The 20,123-nt window shown below is 39.2% G+C and overlaps 3 protein-coding genes and 1 pseudogene across 3 annotated transcripts; 3 read left to right on the top strand and 1 right to left on the bottom strand.

The window, feature by feature from the left end:
• Window positions 1–21: 21 nt before the first annotated feature.
• LOC149399820 (tryptophan N-monooxygenase CYP79A68 pseudogene) lies at window positions 22–1,131 on the top strand (annotated as a pseudogene).
• Window positions 1,132–1,540: 409 nt separating this feature from the next.
• Window positions 1,541–2,812, bottom strand: SDG20 (SET domain protein 20). The gene has a single exon (XM_089613064.1). The coding sequence runs from the start codon at window positions 2,542–2,544 to the stop codon at window positions 1,744–1,746; it is 801 nt and encodes a 266-aa protein (XP_089469190.1). The 5' UTR covers window positions 2,545–2,812; the 3' UTR covers window positions 1,541–1,743.
• A 3,459-nt stretch (window positions 2,813–6,271) lies between these two features.
• LOC149399818 (endochitinase-like) lies at window positions 6,272–7,820 on the top strand. The gene is made up of 3 exons (XM_089611386.1): window positions 6,272–6,725; window positions 7,041–7,188; window positions 7,272–7,820. Exons 1-3 carry the CDS (start codon window positions 6,278–6,280, stop codon window positions 7,639–7,641), a joined length of 966 nt encoding a protein of 321 aa, XP_089467512.1. The 5' UTR covers window positions 6,272–6,277; the 3' UTR covers window positions 7,642–7,820.
• A 9,797-nt stretch (window positions 7,821–17,617) lies between these two features.
• Window positions 17,618–20,121, top strand: LOC149399817 (basic endochitinase-like). The gene is made up of 3 exons (XM_089611387.1): window positions 17,618–18,075; window positions 18,263–18,410; window positions 19,514–20,121. The coding sequence occupies exons 1-3, from the start codon at window positions 17,652–17,654 to the stop codon at window positions 19,878–19,880; spliced, it is 939 nt and encodes a 312-aa protein (XP_089467513.1). The 5' UTR covers window positions 17,618–17,651; the 3' UTR covers window positions 19,881–20,121.
• The last annotated feature ends 2 nt before the right edge of the window (window positions 20,122–20,123 follow it).

Below are 20,123 nucleotides of genomic sequence, written 5' to 3'. Positions count from 1 at the left end.
GACATACAAAAATAAAAAAATTTACACACTTCAAACACTTAAGTAATAATATTTTGACAAAATCATTTATTATTATTTAGGAACCATTTTTGACACTAGACACCCCCTACACCGTGACGGAGTGGGCGTTGTCGGAGATGCTAAACAAGCCGGAGATCATGGAAAAGGCGTTGGAAGAACTCGATAGAGTGATCGGAAAAGACAGACTCATCCAAGAGTCTGACATCCCTAACCTTCCGTACGTGACATCATGCGCAAAAGAAGTTTTACGCCTCCATCCCGTAGGAACATTCAACCTCCCGCACACTTCCACCGCCGATTGCACCGTCGCCGGATATTTCATACCGAAGGGCAGCAGCGTAATCCTCCACCGCACCGGCCTCGGCCACAACCCTAAGGTTTGGGAGGAACCGCTACGGTTCGACCCTGGCCGCCACATGGCAGAGAGAGAAGGTGGTCCCCGCGTCGGCCTAGCAGAGGACCAACTTCAGTTTGTGACGTTCTCGACGGGGAGGAGGGGATGCACCCACGTCAGCCTCGGCTCCAACATTGTCCTTATGCTTCTGGGAAGGATTCTCCAAGGCTTTTCGTGGGAGATTCCACATGGTCTGGACAAGATTGATATGAGCGAATGCGATTCTGCGCATTTCATGGCTCGACCATTGCTTGCCCTAGCGAAACCGCGCTTGAATTCCTCGGTGTATCAATCGCTGTTGGTAGAGTAGGGTCTACACATGAATCTAGATAATCGCATTTCTCCTTTTCTATTTTCGCAGTTGCGTATCAATAATGGCATATGTGTATGCCTCCGTGTATGTTATATTTCTATTCCCACATAATGCTCAGGTTCATCGTAGAAATTTGTCTAGTGGCGCATCTTCAATTATGATAATCGCATTATGCTCAGGTCTTGCTGTACAAATGCTGAGCTACCTCGCTAGTGCCGTAAAATGTGGCCATCGACTCAGATTCGATCTGCTCTCAGGCTATGGAAGCCCGGTCGCCTTACACTTGTTGCTTTTTTGGGCCCACAAGGTCAAGCGTGAGCGAATGTACAGTTGCAGGATCCAACTAAACAAGAACATTGACATACAATTTCAAAAACTGATTTTCATGTAGGATGATGGATATCAATTCTCTTCTCAGCATAAAAGAATACAAACAAACAATTTCAAAAATGGATTTTCATCAAGTATTAGTATCTATCCACCGACTAAGTCAGAAAACTTGAACAAAATTTTAATCAACAAATCATTTTTCAATACAAACCAGTAACAGCCTATATAAAAAACTAATTACTATATCAATATCATAACCAAACCAACAAAGCAATCATTATCAATTTCAATACAAACTATAAATATCAACTTCAATCTCAATTCTACAAACTTCTCAACTACTCAAATTTATAATAAACTTACGACAAGAATCGTAATTTCAGATCCAATACAACTACTACTATTACAAACTGATCAACTATTCGAATTCACAAACTTAAACAAAAATAAAAATTTCAATTCCAAAAAAAACTTCTATCATTTAAAATTACATATCAAAACCATCAATCTCAATCTTAACCAAATTAGACCAATCTCAATCTAATAAATCTAATTTCCAAGGTACCCAATCTCAAACTAAAAAAACTTACCCAGAGCAACATAGGCGAAGTGAAGGAGTATGGGATGCCATAAATCTAGAATGTTCAAGAATCAGCAGAAAAATAGAAAAAACGAAGAAAGACGGTCAAGTGGGGTCAGAGGGTAGCGAGCCGGAACAGCAGGGTGCTCCACAGTAGCAGGGCTTGGCAAGGGCCGTGGCGGGCGGGGGCCCGCCATAGCTGAAAGTGAGCTCGTGGCCGCTGCGAATATGTTGGGAGGCGAAGAAGCAGAGGCGGGGCAGCAGCGACCCGGGCTTTCTCACCAGCTGGGTGGAGAGGTTTCCGCCGTCGCAGGAGTGGTTAATAAACCTGGCGACATTGCCGGCGGCGGTGGCATCGATGTTCAGCCTCAGGCACGCCTTCCCGGAGGGCAAGTGCTCCCTCACCACGAGCAGGGCCGCCGCCGCGCCGGAGCCGTCGTATCCACGCTGCCGCCTCCTGGCCTCCGCCGTCGTGAGGAGCTCGCCGGCGTAGTCGCACACGTAAGCCCCCTCCGGGACGGCCTCGCCGGCGCACAGGCACCACCTCTTCAGCGGGTCCCACACGATGGTGAGCCTGAGGGATGGCGGCGCCGGTCCTCGGGAGTGGGCCCGGCGGGGCCAGGGCTGACGTGGCGGGGCCCGGGGAGCGGGGACGGCGGAGGGGAGGTAGAGGAAGAAGGAGTATGGGGGGCAGGGGAGGGAGAGGGGGTTCAGGAACGGGACGGGGTGGGACTCCGTGCCTCTCGCCGCGTCGGATGTTCGCGCCGCCGTGACGGAGGCGGCGACGAGGCGGAGGGATTTGCAGGAGAGGGAGATGCTCGCTAGCTCTACAGGGGTCAGCCATGGAAGCACCAGCTCGGCGCATTCCAACAACAGCGACGTTTGCGTTCTTTTTCGGCCCTCCATTTTTGATCGGCCGGTGACCTGGTTCTGCTCCGCGGCCGAAGATGACGGCAGTGTGTTTCACATGAGAGAGGGATTTGAGATTTTAAGGGTACGTGAATTGAGGGAAATTTTTGGGAAAGAAAAGTCGAAGCAAAATATGGAAATTAAAGTAGTATTTCATCTTCTATTAAAAAAAAAAAAAACACTAGTGAGAAACGAGAATCCTCCTTTGGTTGGGAAGGCCTCTCTACTCTCTAGCATCTTTGATTCTTGAGGAAGAGAAAGGAGTCATGACATGGAAATCAGGTTTGGCCATTTGGGTGAAAGAATTGAGGTACCGTTTATCGCAGATATCATGTCGTTTCTTAGGGAAGAAATAACACGTCGTAAATTCAAATACAAAACTAAAATTAAAACTAATATTATCATATATTTTAATATTAAGAAAGTGTTGAGTAGCTCAATTGTTCAAATAACAAATAACTTAATTCATGTCTACATCTTATACGTATGTTTTTTTATTTTAATTTGAGTTATTTTTTTAATTTCTAGATAATTCGACTAGCTTTTTAACATAGGGAGTTTAAGTAGTCTATATGACTAACTCTCTCTATATTATTTGACGTTATTATAATCAAATGGGTTTGATTTTATCCTATTGATATAAAATAATTTCTTTAAATTAGGAATCTCAATAATTTTTTTAATTGGAATCTTAGATTTAAACCAAATTATAGACTTAAATAATTGTATATAAAATTATACGGTTAAATACTCACTTATGTGTAGAGCATAATTTTATATACAAAATTATAATTAAATAAGGCATGTGAAACTTGCAAATTCCATTCTAATCCACGTTTAATTAATAATTGAAAACTAGTCTTTTAGATGATTTGACAAGTGAAACAAATTATTCTGTACCGAAATAACATTATTAATTTGGGTAATCAGATTAATTTTTTAGATTATAAGATACTCAAATTTTCTAAATTTGGGTAACAAGTCAACCATTTAACATTTATATTCAAGTTTCTATACCAAGATGAAGTTTGATATTGAACAAGATTGAGATTGAGAGAAAAACTCTTCTCTGATATTTTCTCATTAGCTTTTCATCGAACACATTACATTGTATAAATACACTGTTACATTCCCTAACAAACTCTCTAACAAGATTTCGTACGCTTGACACGTGCCTAACAGAGTGGTACATGCTGGTGTGCTCTCATCACGTTCCCGGAATCAAGCTGGCTTGGTGGATGGTAGAACAACGGAAGGAAGGAATGCTGAATGACATGTGGACCTAATGGAAGTGCCATGTACCGTGTGGGAGAGAGATGGAAATACACATTCTGACAGTTGGCGGAAGATGGCAGAGGCATACCGAAAGTGTGTCAGGCATTTATTACCGTTGGATTTCTCAAAACATTACACAGTGTAACGTATATGATAGCACGAATAGCAAGCTGTGTACTAAAGCAATTAAATTTGATTTTTTATTTTTTTTAATTCTTTATTGGAAGTTAATGGAAATATGAATTTCCATTAAGCTTAGCGGAAATTCCATTTCCAATAAGCAATGGAAGGCACCAAAATAACTAATGGAAATAACATTTCCAATAAGCAATGGAAGGTGGCTTATTGAAAATGGAATTTCCATTTCCTTCCAATAGCCAGGATGATCCCGGAATATGATTGACTGACGACGCTTTTGCTGAGTTGTCAGTCTCCACAGCTGTCGTGGATGTGCATTATGTAGTCACTCTTTAGGATATAACTAAAAAAAATCAATTTCGTTTAGTAGTTTCATTTTTTTATTCCCAATGTTCGGATATTAAAAATTCATTGGCCATAGTACAATTCTCAAGATGCTTACAAAATTCATTGGCTATGTATAAGCACATTTCCACTTTATAGATGACTTGTATTGTCAATGTGGGACAAACTAAAAGTGCTATTTTTTTTATGGAGTTTCAAAAAATCAATGTTTTTTTTGTATTAATTATTATTATTGTTATTATTGAATTTGAATGGACGCTATAGTTATGTATTTAATTTGTTAAATAAGATATACATATTTATATGGACAATCTAATAACGTAGCCAATTTCAAACATGGTTTTAACGATGTAGCCAACGTTTGGTAAATTTTGTAATCTAGTCATTTACAGAAATAAACGATTAGAAAATATCGAAAACACCCTTATGTAACATAAAAATAGAAACCAATTACTAGCCAAGATTTCAGCCAGCCGAAACTTATCACGTGTAATAAACAAAAATTAACGTAAATTAATTCAAGAAAACTTGATACCCTTATATAACATGAATCATAAAAACCAACTAATAGTCAATGTTTCAGCCAGCCAAAACTTATCGCGTGTAAAATAAACATAAATTAATTGAAATTAACCCCATCCGATTTCAATAAAGGTTAATATAATAATTTATCAAATGACTAATAAAGCCACGTCATTATTTGTGGCTACATTTAAAACTTAAATAAAACGTTGGCTATATTGCAATACCAACGTTTCAAGTGACTTAGTCCGTGTAATTTTTCTATTTATATTAGCTATTGTATTTGTATTTGTGTGACTTAGTAGGTATATTTAGTTTTATTTCTTTTTGACAAAATTTGGTGCATTATTGTACATACTCTTGGACATACGCTATATACTATTCTCAAGGGTTAACTATTCACAAAACTCTATTAAAAGTTAAAACATAAATACTCAAAATGTCGCAAGGTGTATTATTGCAAAATAAATAGAGAGAAAAATAATTAGATTTGTAAAATAAGTAGAACAATAAGCTACAGACTAAGCTACACATATATGTATGTACATACAATCCTATCACACACACACACACACACACATATATATATATATATATATATTTGTAGGTATATTGAAATATATATATATTTGTAGGTATATTGAAATATATATATATATATAATTATATCACATTGATAGGTAGAATAATTAAATATATATTAAAATATATGTAAACTTTTTGTTGGAATTTGGATCCGAGAATTTATCAGTCAAATATTCCCTTATTTATTTGGGTAATCAGATTAATTTTCAGGAAAAATAAATTGGCCATTGATATTCAAATTTCTTCAATTTTAAGATTTAATTAAAAAAAACAATTTTATTATTTTCATCTCTCTCTCTCTCTCTCTCTCTCTCTCTCTCTCTCTCTCTCTCTCTCTCTCTCTCTCTCTCTCTCTCTCTCTCTCTCTCTCTCTCTCTTATTTTGAGAAGGAGAAAGAAATACTTTGTCAAATGTAACATGTCACTCCTGAGTCCTATGTGAAAACCGGTTCATAATCGCTACATGACTTCTCACTCCTTTTTTTTTTTCTTCATTCATGATTTCTCACTCACATCTACGACGTTCAAAAGACTCGCCCACTTTTGTATTTCCTATCCAAAAATTACCATGAATTGTTCATCGCTACAGGCTGTTCCTCTCGTATTTATGTTATATAAATGAAGATAAGTCAGACCTGCCAAAAATATATTTTGTCGATTTATAAATATGAACAGCGAAAACGACCATTATTGTACCAAGCTTACACAACACGGCAATTCAAGTCAACACACACAATGGAACAAAAAAAAAAAAAAAGCCATCGACTTTGAATTAGTATGTACTCTCCAGTCTCCCCCGCAAATTAAGGAAAACCATGTCTATAAAAACCCAACAAAGAGTGAACACAAAACACAAAACACAAAACATGAAGCTCTTCACTAACCAGAAAGCTATCTACATTCTTGTGGCCCTAGCCCTATTCGTGGCGGGAGCCTCGGCGCAGCAGTGCGGCCGAGACGCCGGGAACGCGCTGTGCCGGGACCGCCTCTGCTGCAGCCGGTTCGGGTTTTGCGGTGACACCTCGGAATACTGTGGGACCGGGTGCCAGAGCCAGTGCGGTGGTCCAGCCACCCCATCGAACCCGACTCCGGCTCCGAGCGGCGGAGGCGTGGGCGGGATCGTGACGAGGCAGTTGTTCGATGACATGCTGAAGCACAGGAACGACGGGGCGTGCCCCGGGAGGAATTTCTACACCCACGACGCCTTCCTCAGGGCCGCCGCCATGTTCCCTGGCTTCGGCACCGAAGGTGATGACGCCACTCGCCGCAGAGAGATCGCCGCTTTCTTCGGCCAAACCTCTCACGAAACCACCGGTACATTACTTACTGCTTTCAGTGCACTAATAATACATTAAGTAAATAATAATTAAAAAAAAATCATTTTTTTTTTAATTTTATTCTCCCTAACAAGTCCTTCAACCTTGATAACGTTTTTTAAATTTAGTTTACAGGAATAAAAAATTAATTTTGTTTTTCTTCATATATTTTATCCTTTAATAATGCAAACTTGGTACTTATTTGATGAAGTTAGTTTAATTAATTTTATAGTTTACCCTAAATTGTACTCGATTCAATAAAAAAGAAAAAATATGCATGAAGTAAATAATTAACTATCGTTAAATTATACAGGAGGATGGCCAACAGCACCAGATGGACCATTTGCATGGGGTTACTGTTTCGTGAGGGAACGTGACCAGCAAACTTACTGCGACCCCGGTAGAGCTCCCTGCGCTCCCGGTCAGAAATACTACGGCCGTGGACCCATTCAACTCACCCAGTTACTATCTCTTCCTTCCTTCTTGACTTCTTCTTTTCTCAACTATTATTGACTCTGACTTTGACTTTTTCAATATACGACAGCAACTACAACTACAACTTTGCGGGTCAACAGCTAAAGCTGGACCTACTGAACAACCCGGACCAAGTGGCCACGGACGCGGTGACGGCGTTCAGGACGGCGATATGGTTCTGGATGACGCCGCAGGCGCCGAAGCCGTCGTGCCACAACGTCATCGTCGGAAGGTGGACCCCATCGGGAGCGGACAACGCGGCCCGCCGCGTCCCCGGCTTCGGGCTCATCACCAACATCATCAACGGCGGACTCGAGTGCAACCATGGCTCCGACCCGCGCGTCAACAGCCGCATCGGCTTCTACCAGAGATACTGCGGCCTCTTGAGGGTCGCCCCAGGCTCCAATCTTGATTGCAACAATCAAGCCCCTTTTGCATGATTTGTATCAACATGTGAATGAATGATCTTCTTGATCATTATCGCTATATATGTGTAAGGAATAATTGTAATCCGTCTGGGAAAATATTTGATTGCTTTGCTTTTCTTTCTCCTCTATGTGGGAAAATAATGTATTACAAGAAAAAATCGTAAAATATAATTATCTCGTGCGGTGTGTTAGTAATTTGGTTACAAATGTCTCTCATATTAAAACTATGCACATGTATCCGTGGCTGGAGAACGGAACGGAGGGTTGCAAGAGAATATTATGTAAATTTACTATTTGGAAAGGAAAGGGATCAATATAATTATATTGCCCGCGCTACCCTTCAATAAGTGGCGGAACTAAGATACTACTTTGAAATATATATTCAAAGGGAGTATATATATAAATAAATTATATATTTGGGCCAAAATATAGAAATTGATAAAGATTATTTTTACCCAAATTTTTTTTTTCACGCCCTTATAAATTTATAACTTTTACCCCAAAATTATATAATTTTTCATATTTACCCCTGCTTAATATATTTTTTCTAACACGTCCCATAGAGAATTTAGGCAAAAAAAAAAAAAAAAAAATCAACTCCCACCCCCCCAGCTACAAATTTTAGCTCTGCCACTGGATATCGTTAATATATGTGCGTTAAATATTAGTAAAGCGTTAGAAATGTGTAATTAATTGATAATTGCTGTAAATCATAATGAATTTTGTCAGCCATATAAAAAGGCTAAAGATATCGATGCTAAATAAATAAATAATATCACAATAAGCTATCGAATACAAAAAAACCCAGATCTACTTTACTAGGGTTTTCAAACCTTGATCACATCGAGCTCGGCCGCCGCTTCCCCCGGGTTGCCGGCGTCGTCAGCGGCGCCACTCCAACCTGGGGGGAGCCTCGTCCATCTCCGGTGCTTCTCGGACTCGGAGCTTTTCCGGCGAAACAAATTTGGGTTTTTCTTTGTTTTCTTCTGGCTTCCTTCTCCACCTCTCCGACCATGACCACTGCTGCCTCCTTGGTTGTGTTGTCGGCGTCGCCTCTGAATTTCTCCAGATCTCCGGTTACGTTATCGCGGTGTTGCTCTGACTCGCCGGCGTGTCCCTCTCAAGATTTGAGATCTGTGAGTTTCTCCGAGCCTCTCCTCGTGGATGAGCCCGAAAGCCTCTTTTTGTTGTGGATATCCTTTTCAGATTGGTTCGGCGGGCTCTCTACAACACTCCTTGTGGTTGTGCTTCTTCTGGTGTTTCCGGTAGGGAGCCCCACTCCCATCGGAGGAAGTTCCGGAGTGTGGGTCCGCCGCGCCGATCCCGGTCTCACGTCGCTCCTCAACAAGGCGTTGAAACTTTGGTGCTCGGTTCATACGGAGGTTCACGATGACGCACCTCTCCGGACGTGGCGGAGCTTCTCTCTGGGCCTTTTCTCGCTCATTGAAGGCTTCGTAAATGTGGCTGGTTTGTGGCGGGAAGGAGATGGTTTGAGTCAAAGTAGTCTTTTAATTTCTCTGCTTTGTTTGGATGTTGGTTTGCTTAGACTAGCTTACTTTGAACCTGTGTTTTATCTAGATTTTGTTGTTATGTCCACTATTGTTGAGTGGTTTTTGTGTCCCGAAGAGGTCTTAGTCCCCTTGCGGGTTAGGAGTTCGAGTTTTCTATTAGCTTTTTGGTGGTATGAACTCTCGAACGTCTTTGTCCACAATCGGTGGTCCTCGAGCGTTTTGGTTCATCCAATAACCTCTGAGGGAATGTTGAAAGAGCTATTAAGTTGCTCGAAATTCAGTGTGATAAATCTTCCGCTTGAGGGAAGTCCACACACGATGTGCGTTTACACGATTCTAGTCTTGAATCATCACTATCTTGAGGTATCGTCCTTTGTTGTCAAAAGATGTACGATGTTTGTACTTTGGGTGTTATGCCCTTATTCTATTAGAAAGCCTCAAGCTACTATTATAAAAAAAAAAAAAATATCCTAGGGAGTTTGACAAATTTTTTTTTTTTTATTTAAATAGCTTAAAACTTAACGACAAGTTCAAAGACCTCTAGTGTCAAAAAGCTAATTAAACCATTTAATATCAAACAGTTGGTCTAAAAATTTGTGGTCCGTCCAGTTTAAATTTCACTCAATTATTGTGCGCCGTCCATTTAATATATAACGAGCATGCATTATTAATATTTATAGGGTAATATGTATGCATATTCAGACCATTTTGGGGCTACTATTTCGTGAGTGAGCGTGAGCAGAAAAATTATTGCGACCCTGGCCAGCCATAATACGGCAGGCCGTGGACCTATTCAACTCATCCACTTACTATCTCTACCCTTTTAGTCTTATAATATTATTATTATTATTAATCGATGACTTGAAGTAGTCGCATGAAAACATAGAACTAATTTTTTTGGACTTTGACTTACAATTACGACTCTGCGGTCTACCGTACTGAGGCTGGACCTACTGACCAACCTGTGCTAAGTGGCCACTTCAGAACGATGATATGATTGACGATTTGAAACACTCTTTAAAATTAATAGTGTAAAAAGTTATTGCATTAACATAAATAATAAATCATAGATACGTTCGTATAGACAAAATGTGCGTTACTAGTTCTAGAGTTTTCAATAATAATATAAAATATTCATTTAAAGTTAGTTATTTAGTAAAATAGTCGATGTTTTAAGTATTTAACGTAAGCACACAGAACAACTGAATATATGTTTATACTTGATTGTTTGATATCAATATTCGAAAAACATATATGATTGCTTAATACCAATATTCGAAATACTATAATATATCCCCAAATCAACCTGTATACCGATATGTATATCAGTAATTTCATTTTACAGAGGTAATAATAACAAATATCTAACGATTAAGTAATTTAAAAGAGTGTTTCAAATCGTGAACTCTAGTTTCACGATTTGAGGATTGAGATTGTGCAGAGAGAAAAAGGAAAAGAAACGAATTGAAGAATGAATAAAACTGTTTCATTGAAAAAACCATCGAAGCACATTACAAGTATTTAAAGAAAGAGGAAAATCAGATAAGACCAAATTACCCTCACTTAAGACACATATCAGAGGGCAAAATAGTAATCTGATAAACCACAAAACTTAAACTATAAGAAACAAAAGAATTAACTTATCAGCTAACTTATTAGTCAAGAAACAACACAAACGCTGCACAACAAACGCTGCGTATACAAACAAAGCCTACAATTCTAATACTCCCCCTCAAGGTGGACGAAAGAGGTCCTTGAGAGACAGCTTGGACATGATCGATCGCAAAGCTGGAGCAGGAAGAGGCTTAGTGAATGCATCTGCGAGTTGATGCTGAGAACGGACTGGTAGCAGCTTGATACTTCCACGTTGGACATGATCACGCACGAAATAGAGATCAATCTCTATATGTTTGGTGCGTTCATGAAAAACTGGGTTTGAGGCAATGTATACAGCCGCTTGATTGTCGCAGAAAAGAACAGTTGGACCCGTAGGAGTAACTTGAAGGTCACGCAACAACTGTTGTAGCCATATCAGCTCACTGGTTGCAGTAGCTAGCGCCCGATACTCTGCCTCTACTGAAGACCTGGAAACGGTGTTCTGCTTTTTAGACTTCCACGCCACCAGTGAGTCCCCAATAAACATGCAGAAGCCCGTGACTGATCTTCTAGTATCCTGACAGGTTCCCCAGTCAGCGTCAGAAAACCCTTTGAGCTGTGTGGCCGACGATGCTGAGAAGAACAATCCTTGCCCTGGAGAGCCCTTGATGTACCTCAACAAATGGTGAGCAGCCTGCAAATGAACATCACAAGGCGCTTGTAAGAATTGACTCAAAGCATGAACACAATAAGTGATATCCGGTCGAGAAATAGTTAGATACAAAAGCCGTCCAATTAGGCTTCTGTAATGAGTAATGTCCTCAAGAGGTAAACCATCCTGGGAATTTAATGAAACTCTCGAATTCATAGGTGTATTAGAAGGCTTTGAGTCCAAGAAACCATAGTCATCCAGTAGCTGCAAAGCATACTGCCTTTGACACATAACAATGCCAGATGATGATCTAGCAATCTCTATTCCAAGAAAGAACTTCAGTGGTCCTAAGTCTTTGAGCTTGAATTTTGAATGCAAAAAGATCTTGACTCCTTCAATGACTGTTGCATCAGGCCCTGCAATAACAATGTCATCTACATATAACAAAATAGCTACAAAGTCATTGTTAGATCCACGTGTAAACAATGAATAATCAGATTTTGACTGATGAAAACCACAAGACAAAATAGCCTTAGTGAAGGTTATATTCCACTGCCTTGAAGCTTGTTTAAGCCCATAAATGGACTTATGAAGCTTGCATACACGCTTAGGCTGAGACTTGTGTTGCTCCCCCTGTCCATCATATCCTAAAGGAATGTCCATATATACTTCCTCAAACAGTTCACCATTCAAAAAAGCATTGTTAATATCTAACTGAGCCAATTTCCAGTTATGAGAGGCAGCTAAAGCCAGAAGAACTTTCACGGTTGTCAGTTTGGCTACCGGGGAAAATGTGTCAATAAAATCAACACCTTCCCTTTGGTTATACCCTTTAGCAACCAGGCGTGCCTTATGTCTGGCCAGACTTCCATCTGAATTGAACTTATTGGTGTATATCCACCTACAACCAATACTTTTCTTGTCAGGTGGTAAATCAACAATTGTCCAGGTATGGTTAGCTTCCATGGCTTGTAACTCCTCTTGCATAGCTTGTCTCCAATGAGCTAGTTTGAAAGCCTGATGAAAAAATTGTGGCTCATAGTTGTCTGAGATAGACATAATGAAGTTGTGAAAATGAGAAGTCAAGGAGTCATAAGAACAAACTTTAGAGATATGATGTGGTGATGGAAAATGTACACCTGATTTTATTTTGGCAATGTTGCAGTGATAATCTTGCAGCTTAGTTGGTGGTGCCCTTGGCCTTGATGATCTCCTTCTAGTTATAGAGCTGTCAGGAATGTGATGTGAAAGATCAGCGCATGTGTCTTGATGATCATCAGGATGAGGAGCTGGTAAGTCCACCAATTTGTCTGCTTCATGTATAGAAACTGCAGGAACATGGTCTGTATGAATGTGTTCAGAAACATCAGCAGCAGGTAAAGGCAAAACAATGTCCGGAAAAGGGTCAATCAGTGTGGATTTGGTCTTAATATTGTGAAAGGGAAAGACATTTTCATGGAAGACCACATCTCGTGAGATAAAGGTCTCTCGAGTGTCTAAATCCAACAACCTATAACCCTTAACTCCAGGTGGATAACCCAAGAAGACACACATCCTAGCTCTTGGTTGAAACTTGGTCATGTGAGACTGCAAAGTAGAAGCAAAGACTAGACTCCCAAAAACTCTCATCATGTCATAATCAACCTCTTTAGAGTACAAAACATTAAAAGGGCATTTGTTGGACAAGAGAGGAGTAGAAGTTCTGTTTATGAGGTACACTGCAGTCAACACACAGTCAGACCAATATTCAATAGGAATTTGAGATTGAAAATACAAAGCTCTTGCCACATTCAAGAGGTGCTGATGTTTTCTTTCCACAACTGAGTTCTGCTGTGGAGTTTCTACACAAGAGTATTGATGTAAAACACCTGTTTTTGAGAAGAAATCTGTAAAAATTAACTCTTTGGCATTATCAGATCTAAACTGCTTAATAGTAGTGCTGAACTGATTATGAACCATAGCACAAAAATTTGGAATGATCCTGTGAACATCGGATTTATTCCTCATGAGATATAACCAGCAAAATCTACTACAATCATCTACAAGAGTCAAAAAGAATCTATGACCTGATCGTGAGGTCACAGCATAAGGACCCCACACATCACAGTGGATCAAGTCAAAAACCTTTTCAGACAGACGATTATGAGAAATAAAAGGTTGTCTACGCTGCTTTGCAAGAGGACAAATATAACAAGGATCATGCTTATTTGAAGGTAAGTAAGACAGTCTAGTCCTTAAGAAATCTAAGCGCTTAAAAGATAAATGGCCAAGCCTGTTATGCCAAGTCTGTGCAGTTATGCTGTTGATGGTGTTTTCTGCAACATTCCTGAGCACATACAGACCCCCTTGGGTTTCACCCTTGCCAATCATCATCTTGGTCATGATATCCTGTATCACAAAATCACTGTGTGAGAAAGTGACAATTAGAGAAGAATCTAGTGTCAAAGAACTGACTGAAATCAAATTGAACTTGAAATCAGGGACAAGTAAAACATCTTTGAGCACTAGATTCTTGTTAACGTTGATGTCACCATAGTAATGAACAGGTATCACCATGTGGTTAGGCAATGTAATAGTAGAACTGTGTAATCTTTTCAAACTGTAGAAAAGGTTTCTATTAGCACAAATGTGTCTGGACGCACCAGAGTCCATAATCCAATTATGGCCAGGGTCAGTTATACATCTTGAACTATGAGCACAAATGTACTTAGAAATAGGGGAGTCAATAATCCAATTATGACCAAAATTAGTAACACAACCTGCATTGTCATTGTAATAACAAGAGCCTGTGAGGTAGGATGTCATGTTGATGTCATTTTGACCTTCAGGAGAGGGTGTTGGTGCTGTGAGTTGGTTGGAGAGCATGGAGATTATCTGGTGGATTTGTTCATTGCTGAGATTTGGTGTTGTCGCAGTGAAGTCCTTTGTCCCTTGGGATGAAGCTTCAGTCACATTAGCGGCATTCTTTGACCTTGGTTTGTAGCCAGGAGGATAGCCATGCAATTTGTAGCACTTGTCAACAGTGTGCTCTGTCATCTTGCAGTGAGTGCATGTCAGTTTATCCTTCTTGTTGTTGGCATTGTTGTTGGACCTCTTTTGGTCATTGACTGCCATTGAGACTGAGTTGGACTGGTCTTGATTGGTGAAAGAATCAGCACTGACTGATCTTTGCTTCTCATCTTGACACACCATGGAAAACACCTTGTTGATTGGTGGTAAAGGATCCATTAGAAGGATCTGGCCTCGAACAGTTGAGAAAGAGTCATTGAGTCCCATCAAGAACTTCATGACATATTCACTTTGCATGAAGTTGAGCAGTTCTTTGGATCCTCCACAGGTACAAGCACAAGCTGGCCTATAATTACTCAGTTCCTCCCAGAGGATCTTGAGTTTGGTAAAATAAACTCCCACAGTTTTCTGATCTTGAACCAAGTTCATGATGTCGCGGCGAAGTTCAAAGATGCGAGGACCATTGCTCTGCTCGTATCTTTCTCTCAGATCTTCCCAAATATCTTTTGCATACTCTCCATACACAATACTCGAAGCAATTTCTTTAGTGCAAGAATTCAAGATCCAGGTGATCACAATGTTATTATTCCTTCTCCAAGAATGGAAGAGATTCACCTCAGATTCGTCAGGTTTCTTGATGGATCCATCAATGAAGCCAAGCTTGTTCTTGATTGATAGAGCCATCCTCATCGATCTGCTCCAAGTAGGATAATTCTCACCATTCATCTGCTGAGTTACCAAGACCATGCCTGGCGAATCTGTATGGTGCAAGAAGAACGGATCAAGAGAGTCATCGATCGGAGCTCTCCTCGATGAAATCGCCGTCGCTGATCTGTCTCCTGTCAAAGATTCTTCAGTCGTCATTTCTGATGATGGTGTAGGACGAAGAGAAGTCGAAGAACTGCTTCGATCTAGTGAACAATCGGCAAACCCTAGAGTAGCGAAAGTCGCTCTGATACCATTTCACGATTTGAGGATTGAGATTGTGCAGAGAGAAAAAGGAAAAGAAACGAATTGAAGAATGAATAAAACTGTTTCATTGAAAAAACCATCGAAGCACATTACAAGTATTTAAAGAAAGAGGAAAATCAGATAAGACCAAATTACCCTCACTTAAGACACATATCAGAGGGCAAAATAGTAATCTGATAAACCACAAAACTTAAACTATAAGAAACAAAAGAATTAACTTATCAGCTAACTTATTAGTCAAGAAACAACACAAACGCTGCACAACAAACGCTGCGTATACAAACAAAGCCTACAATTCTAATATCTAGTGACCGTTTCTGCAATTTCAATTTTTTTTTTTCAATCTCAGGGAATTTTTTACCTTTGGAGTATTAAAGTGGTAGAAGTTTGTACAATATTTAAGAATATAGCGTGACCACTTATAGTCATACGTTGTATTGATCAAATTATTAACTATATATCCTGATGCAAAAAAAAAAAAAAAATTAATTAACTAATATCAATTGTTTATATATACTTTTTTGTTACTATCAAATACAAGATCGTGCATTCGTTATTCAACCTATCTATCTACATAAATTTCTTAAGAGACTAAGAAAGCACATGATAATAAGCTAAAACAACCACTATAAAAAGGATAAGGTTAAGCGTGGTAAATAAAAATGAATTAGTGCCCGCTGCACTACGTAATTTATTTAGCTAAATGTTCCAGTTGGCTGTGGAAAAAAATGCTACTCTTGTAGAAATAAGGAATAATAACCAATAGACTGTTAGGTAGTCCAATAAGCACCAGTAAATAGCAATCATATTGCTCTTTCATGGCAATGGCATAGCAATCAAACATTAGGCGATCACCCACTTCCACGAAATATATTCTATATCACTAATACATTTTCAATTTTTATAATAATGAGAGTGTAGAATCGGTATGCGAATCGCAACAGAAAAAAAAGACTCAGTAAAGTCAACTATCCAATATAGGAATTTATAAATTTTAAAATAAAAATAAACTTAAAATGTTTAATTATATATATATATATATATATATATATATATATATATATATTGCATTTTTTTTCCTATTTTATTATTGCTAATGTAGTTTTCTGAACCAAAGATTTAGAGTATACGTGTCGAATATGAAGTTACCCTTCACGTGTCTTCTCGATTGCCATTTACCGAAGAAGATCACATCTCAACATCGCTCGAGCACGCTTGTTGATCTATGCTTCCCGCCAAAGACATTTGACGAGTCACCTATAAAGCAAATGAAAAGGAGCTAGGGTAGAGAAATTCTCCATTTCCTAATGCTTAGGTTTTTTTTAGAGAAAGAGAATGAGAGAGAATTTTGAGTCCAAAAAATCCGATTGCAACAAATAGAGCGTACAATCGCGACATTTGTCACGTTTGTAGACTGAAAAGTCGCGGCTAAATGATCAGCGATATTTGGTGTCGCGCGAATAAAATATTGAAAATCACTACGGGCCGCGACTTATCGCTTGTGTATCATTAATTGTCCCGGCTAATAAAATTGTCACGGCTGTTGACCTAGTTTGTTAGGATGTGATCAGGGCTAAAAGACTGATTTGGTGTAGACCAAGCAAGGAAGGACGAGGTGACTTGGCCAAGGAGCCGCAAATGATGAGCACCGAGGACACTGGCCCGAGCAATGGCGGGGGCTGTCTTGTCGGGTCTGTGAACCTTCTTGCCGAGGGGTATGGATGTCGTCGTCACAAACCTTGTTCGGTGAATTTTGGCCGAGTCATTTAACGATGGGCTTAATTGGATTTGTAATGTGGACCCAACTGGGCTATGATTTTGTGGACCCGGCCCAATGCTCGTATATCGATGGGTAAACCATGATTTTTTTTTTTAATTTTTTTTAAAAGAAAAAAAATAAGAGATTAGACCTTAAATACAAATAATGTTCATTCGTACCGATTTTTGTTTTGTCAGAAAATAAAAATGTCTCCAAAAAACTTTAAATACATTTTTTTTTCAAACTTAAATATTTGTGGACATGTCTTTATAGATTTTTTCCTCTAGACTAAAATATATTAATTATTCCGCAGCAATGCGCGGAACATACTGCTTATTAAAAGATAAAGTTAGACGAGTACACACGTAAAAAAAAGTTTACCTGTGGGTAATTTTCCAATAACCGGGTATCTCAATCATCGCTCTCAACTACTATATATATATACACGTCCCAACTCATCTAACACCAAAACTTCCAAACATTAGAAAGAGGCCATCCCGGAGAGAAACACCCAAAACGCAATATGAAGAGGTCATATTTAAGTAGTTTTACGAGCTTATTGATCATCTTCATGGTGGGACTAGCCTCGGCAGAGCAGTGTGGAAGACAAAACGGAGGCGCTTGGTGCCCCAACAGCCTGTGCTGCAGCGGCTACGGGTGGTGCGGCACCACAGACGCTTACTGCGGGGCCGGCTGCCAGAGCCAATGCACCGCCGCCACCAGGGGCGGCAATAATAACGACGTCGGCCGCCTCGTCAGCGCTTCGCTTTTCAACGAGTTTCTCAAACACCGCAACGACGGTGCTTGTCCCGCCCGTTATTTCTACACTTACGAGGCTTTTGTCAATGCCGCGAGGTCTTTTCCCGGATTCTGCACTACTGGTGACCTCACTGCCCGCCGCCGAGAGCTGGCTGCTTTCTTCGGGCAAACCTCTAAAGAAACCACAGGTTGTATGTATATACATACGTGCCAATGAACAATAGAATATATGAAATACATGTGTAGTACACAAAAAAAAAATTGGAAAGTTGGAAGATAAAGTTTTTAATTTTTCAGTACAATTTCTAATATTATGATTTTTTTTTTAATTTTTATTACATATTTCTAATTTTATTTAATTTAATTATTATTTAGGAGGATGGGGAAGCGCACCAGATGGACCATATGCATGGGGATATTGTTATGTGAGAGCGATAAACCAAGCTGATTACTGCTCCTCCACTCAATGGCCTTGCGCTTCTGGCCGTAAATACTATGGCCGAGGACCCATCCAACTAACTCAGTAATCTTCTCCGCTGCTCTTATCTTTCTTCATTTTTCCTACACCACTGAAATTTTACTATATATTATCAAGGATAGTCCCACATCGACTGGGTATTACGATCATGTGCTCTTTATAAGGTTCGTGGGTTACTCCTCTAATTACCAAGCTTGGTTTTAGATGGAACCCCACACCTTTAAGATATATACCTTTTAACAAAATTTAATCTTCCTACAATAATATTGAGCCTGGCAAAATCAGAGCATTTTTTTTTTAAATATCAGGACAAAATTTAGATCAGTATTGCTCACTTTCACCGTGCCGGGGTAAATTTATAAACATATAGTTTATCATTCGTAAACTGACTTCGTAAATTATAAACGATCAATGGTTTATAACTTATTATAAAACACTAAAAAATGTTACACAATTTTAGTTTTTAGAGCCTCATTTCATTTTAATGAAATTTTTTAAAATTGAACATACTTTACTTTCTTTTGTAAATATGTTTCGTGTGTCGAATTCCATTAAAAAGATTAATTTTTGTTTTGTTTTAAAAATGATCTAAATAAAGTCAATGGATAGGCTGGGGACCAAAAATATACTAAAAAAAAAACCAGGGTCCAAAATAGTATTTAATAGGTAAGTTCTTTTGCTAGTAGATTACTTCTTACCCAGATACTCTGTCTCCTTTCGGTGTCTCTTTTTATATCTCTCCAATTAAAATAAGTCATGTTATCATTTTATTTAATTATCGGTTTATATTTGTTTAAAAATAAATTAAAATAATTAGAATAATTTATTTTGATTAGAGGGACACTAAATTAGACACCGAAAGATGATAGATGATCGGCAAATCCAGATCTTTTGTCTCTATTTTTAAATAAATATAATGTAATAATTAAATAAAATAATGACGTGACTTATTTCGATTGTGAGGACACCGAATGAGACACTAAAAGGGATAAAGGATTCGGATTAAAAAAAAGGGCAAGCGGGTTACAATCATTTAAAGATACTACAAAATAGTATAAACGAAGCAATTAATATTAATTTACATATACTTCAAACTTTTCCCGGTTATGATTAAATGTTTTTTTTTTTTTTTTTTGCTCTACTTCTAGCAACTACAACTATGGGCGAGCCGGTAAAGCGCTCGGTCTAGACCTAATCAACAACCCGGATTTGGTGGCAGCCGACCCGGTAGTGTCGTTCAAGACCGCCATATGGTTTTGGATGACGCCGCAGGGAAACAAGCCCTCTTGCCACAACGTGATCACCGGCCGTTGGAGGCCGTCTGATTCCGACTGGTCAGCCGGGCGGGCCCCGGGATACGGCGTCATCACAAACATCATCAACGGTGGGGTCGAATGCGGGGGCCGCCAGCCTGGCGCTGTGGCTGATAGGATTGGGTTCTTCAAAAGGTATTGTGACATAGTTGGAGTCAGCTACGGTGACAATTTGGACTGCAATGGTCAACGCTCTTTCTAAACTACTCCTACTGATCCGTATAAATGATAAATGTTTGTGGAAGTGAGATATAGGATAAAAAGGTCTGGGTTCTAGCGAAGCCTAAGCCTAAGTAATAACTACAATAAATCATTGAGCATTATTAGCATATCTTGCTCAAGCATGGTTAAGGAAGCGGAGCGTGTAATGTCGTTTGTGTGATTGTTGATCTCGTGTTACTTGGTCAACGAAAATGAATGTTTAATATGAAACTTTTGGATCACT

The sequence above is a fragment of the Urtica dioica genome, chromosome 4 (genome assembly GCF_054948205.1).
Source record: "Urtica dioica subsp. dioica isolate 48M chromosome 4, U.dioica_male_clone48M_v1_H2, whole genome shotgun sequence".
NCBI lineage: Eukaryota > Viridiplantae > Streptophyta > Magnoliopsida > Rosales > Urticaceae > Urtica > Urtica dioica.
The sequence above is the reverse complement of the archived record's forward strand: the minus strand, read 5'-3'. Positions and strand labels throughout refer to the sequence as shown.

Bases quoted from the DNA above. Each gene is read 5' to 3' on its own strand.
- LOC149399818 (XM_089611386.1), top strand. From the start codon at position 6,278: ATGAAGCTCTTCACTAACCAGAAAGCTATCTACATTCTTGTGGCCCTA. The intron at 6,726-7,040 runs GTACATTACTTA...TAAATTATACAG, and splicing joins AACCTCTCACGAAACCACCG to GAGGATGGCCAACAGCACCA. The intron at 7,189-7,271 runs GTTACTATCTCT...AATATACGACAG, and splicing joins GGACCCATTCAACTCACCCA to CAACTACAACTACAACTTTG.
- LOC149399817 (XM_089611387.1), top strand. From the start codon at position 17,652: ATGAAGAGGTCATATTTAAGTAGTTTTACGAGCTTATTGATCATCTTC. The intron at 18,076-18,262 runs GTTGTATGTATA...ATTATTATTTAG, and splicing joins AACCTCTAAAGAAACCACAG to GAGGATGGGGAAGCGCACCA. The intron at 18,411-19,513 runs GTAATCTTCTCC...CTCTACTTCTAG, and splicing joins GGACCCATCCAACTAACTCA to CAACTACAACTATGGGCGAG.
- SDG20 (XM_089613064.1), bottom strand. From the start codon at position 2,544: ATGGAGGGCCGAAAAAGAACGCAAACGTCGCTGTTGTTGGAATGCGCC.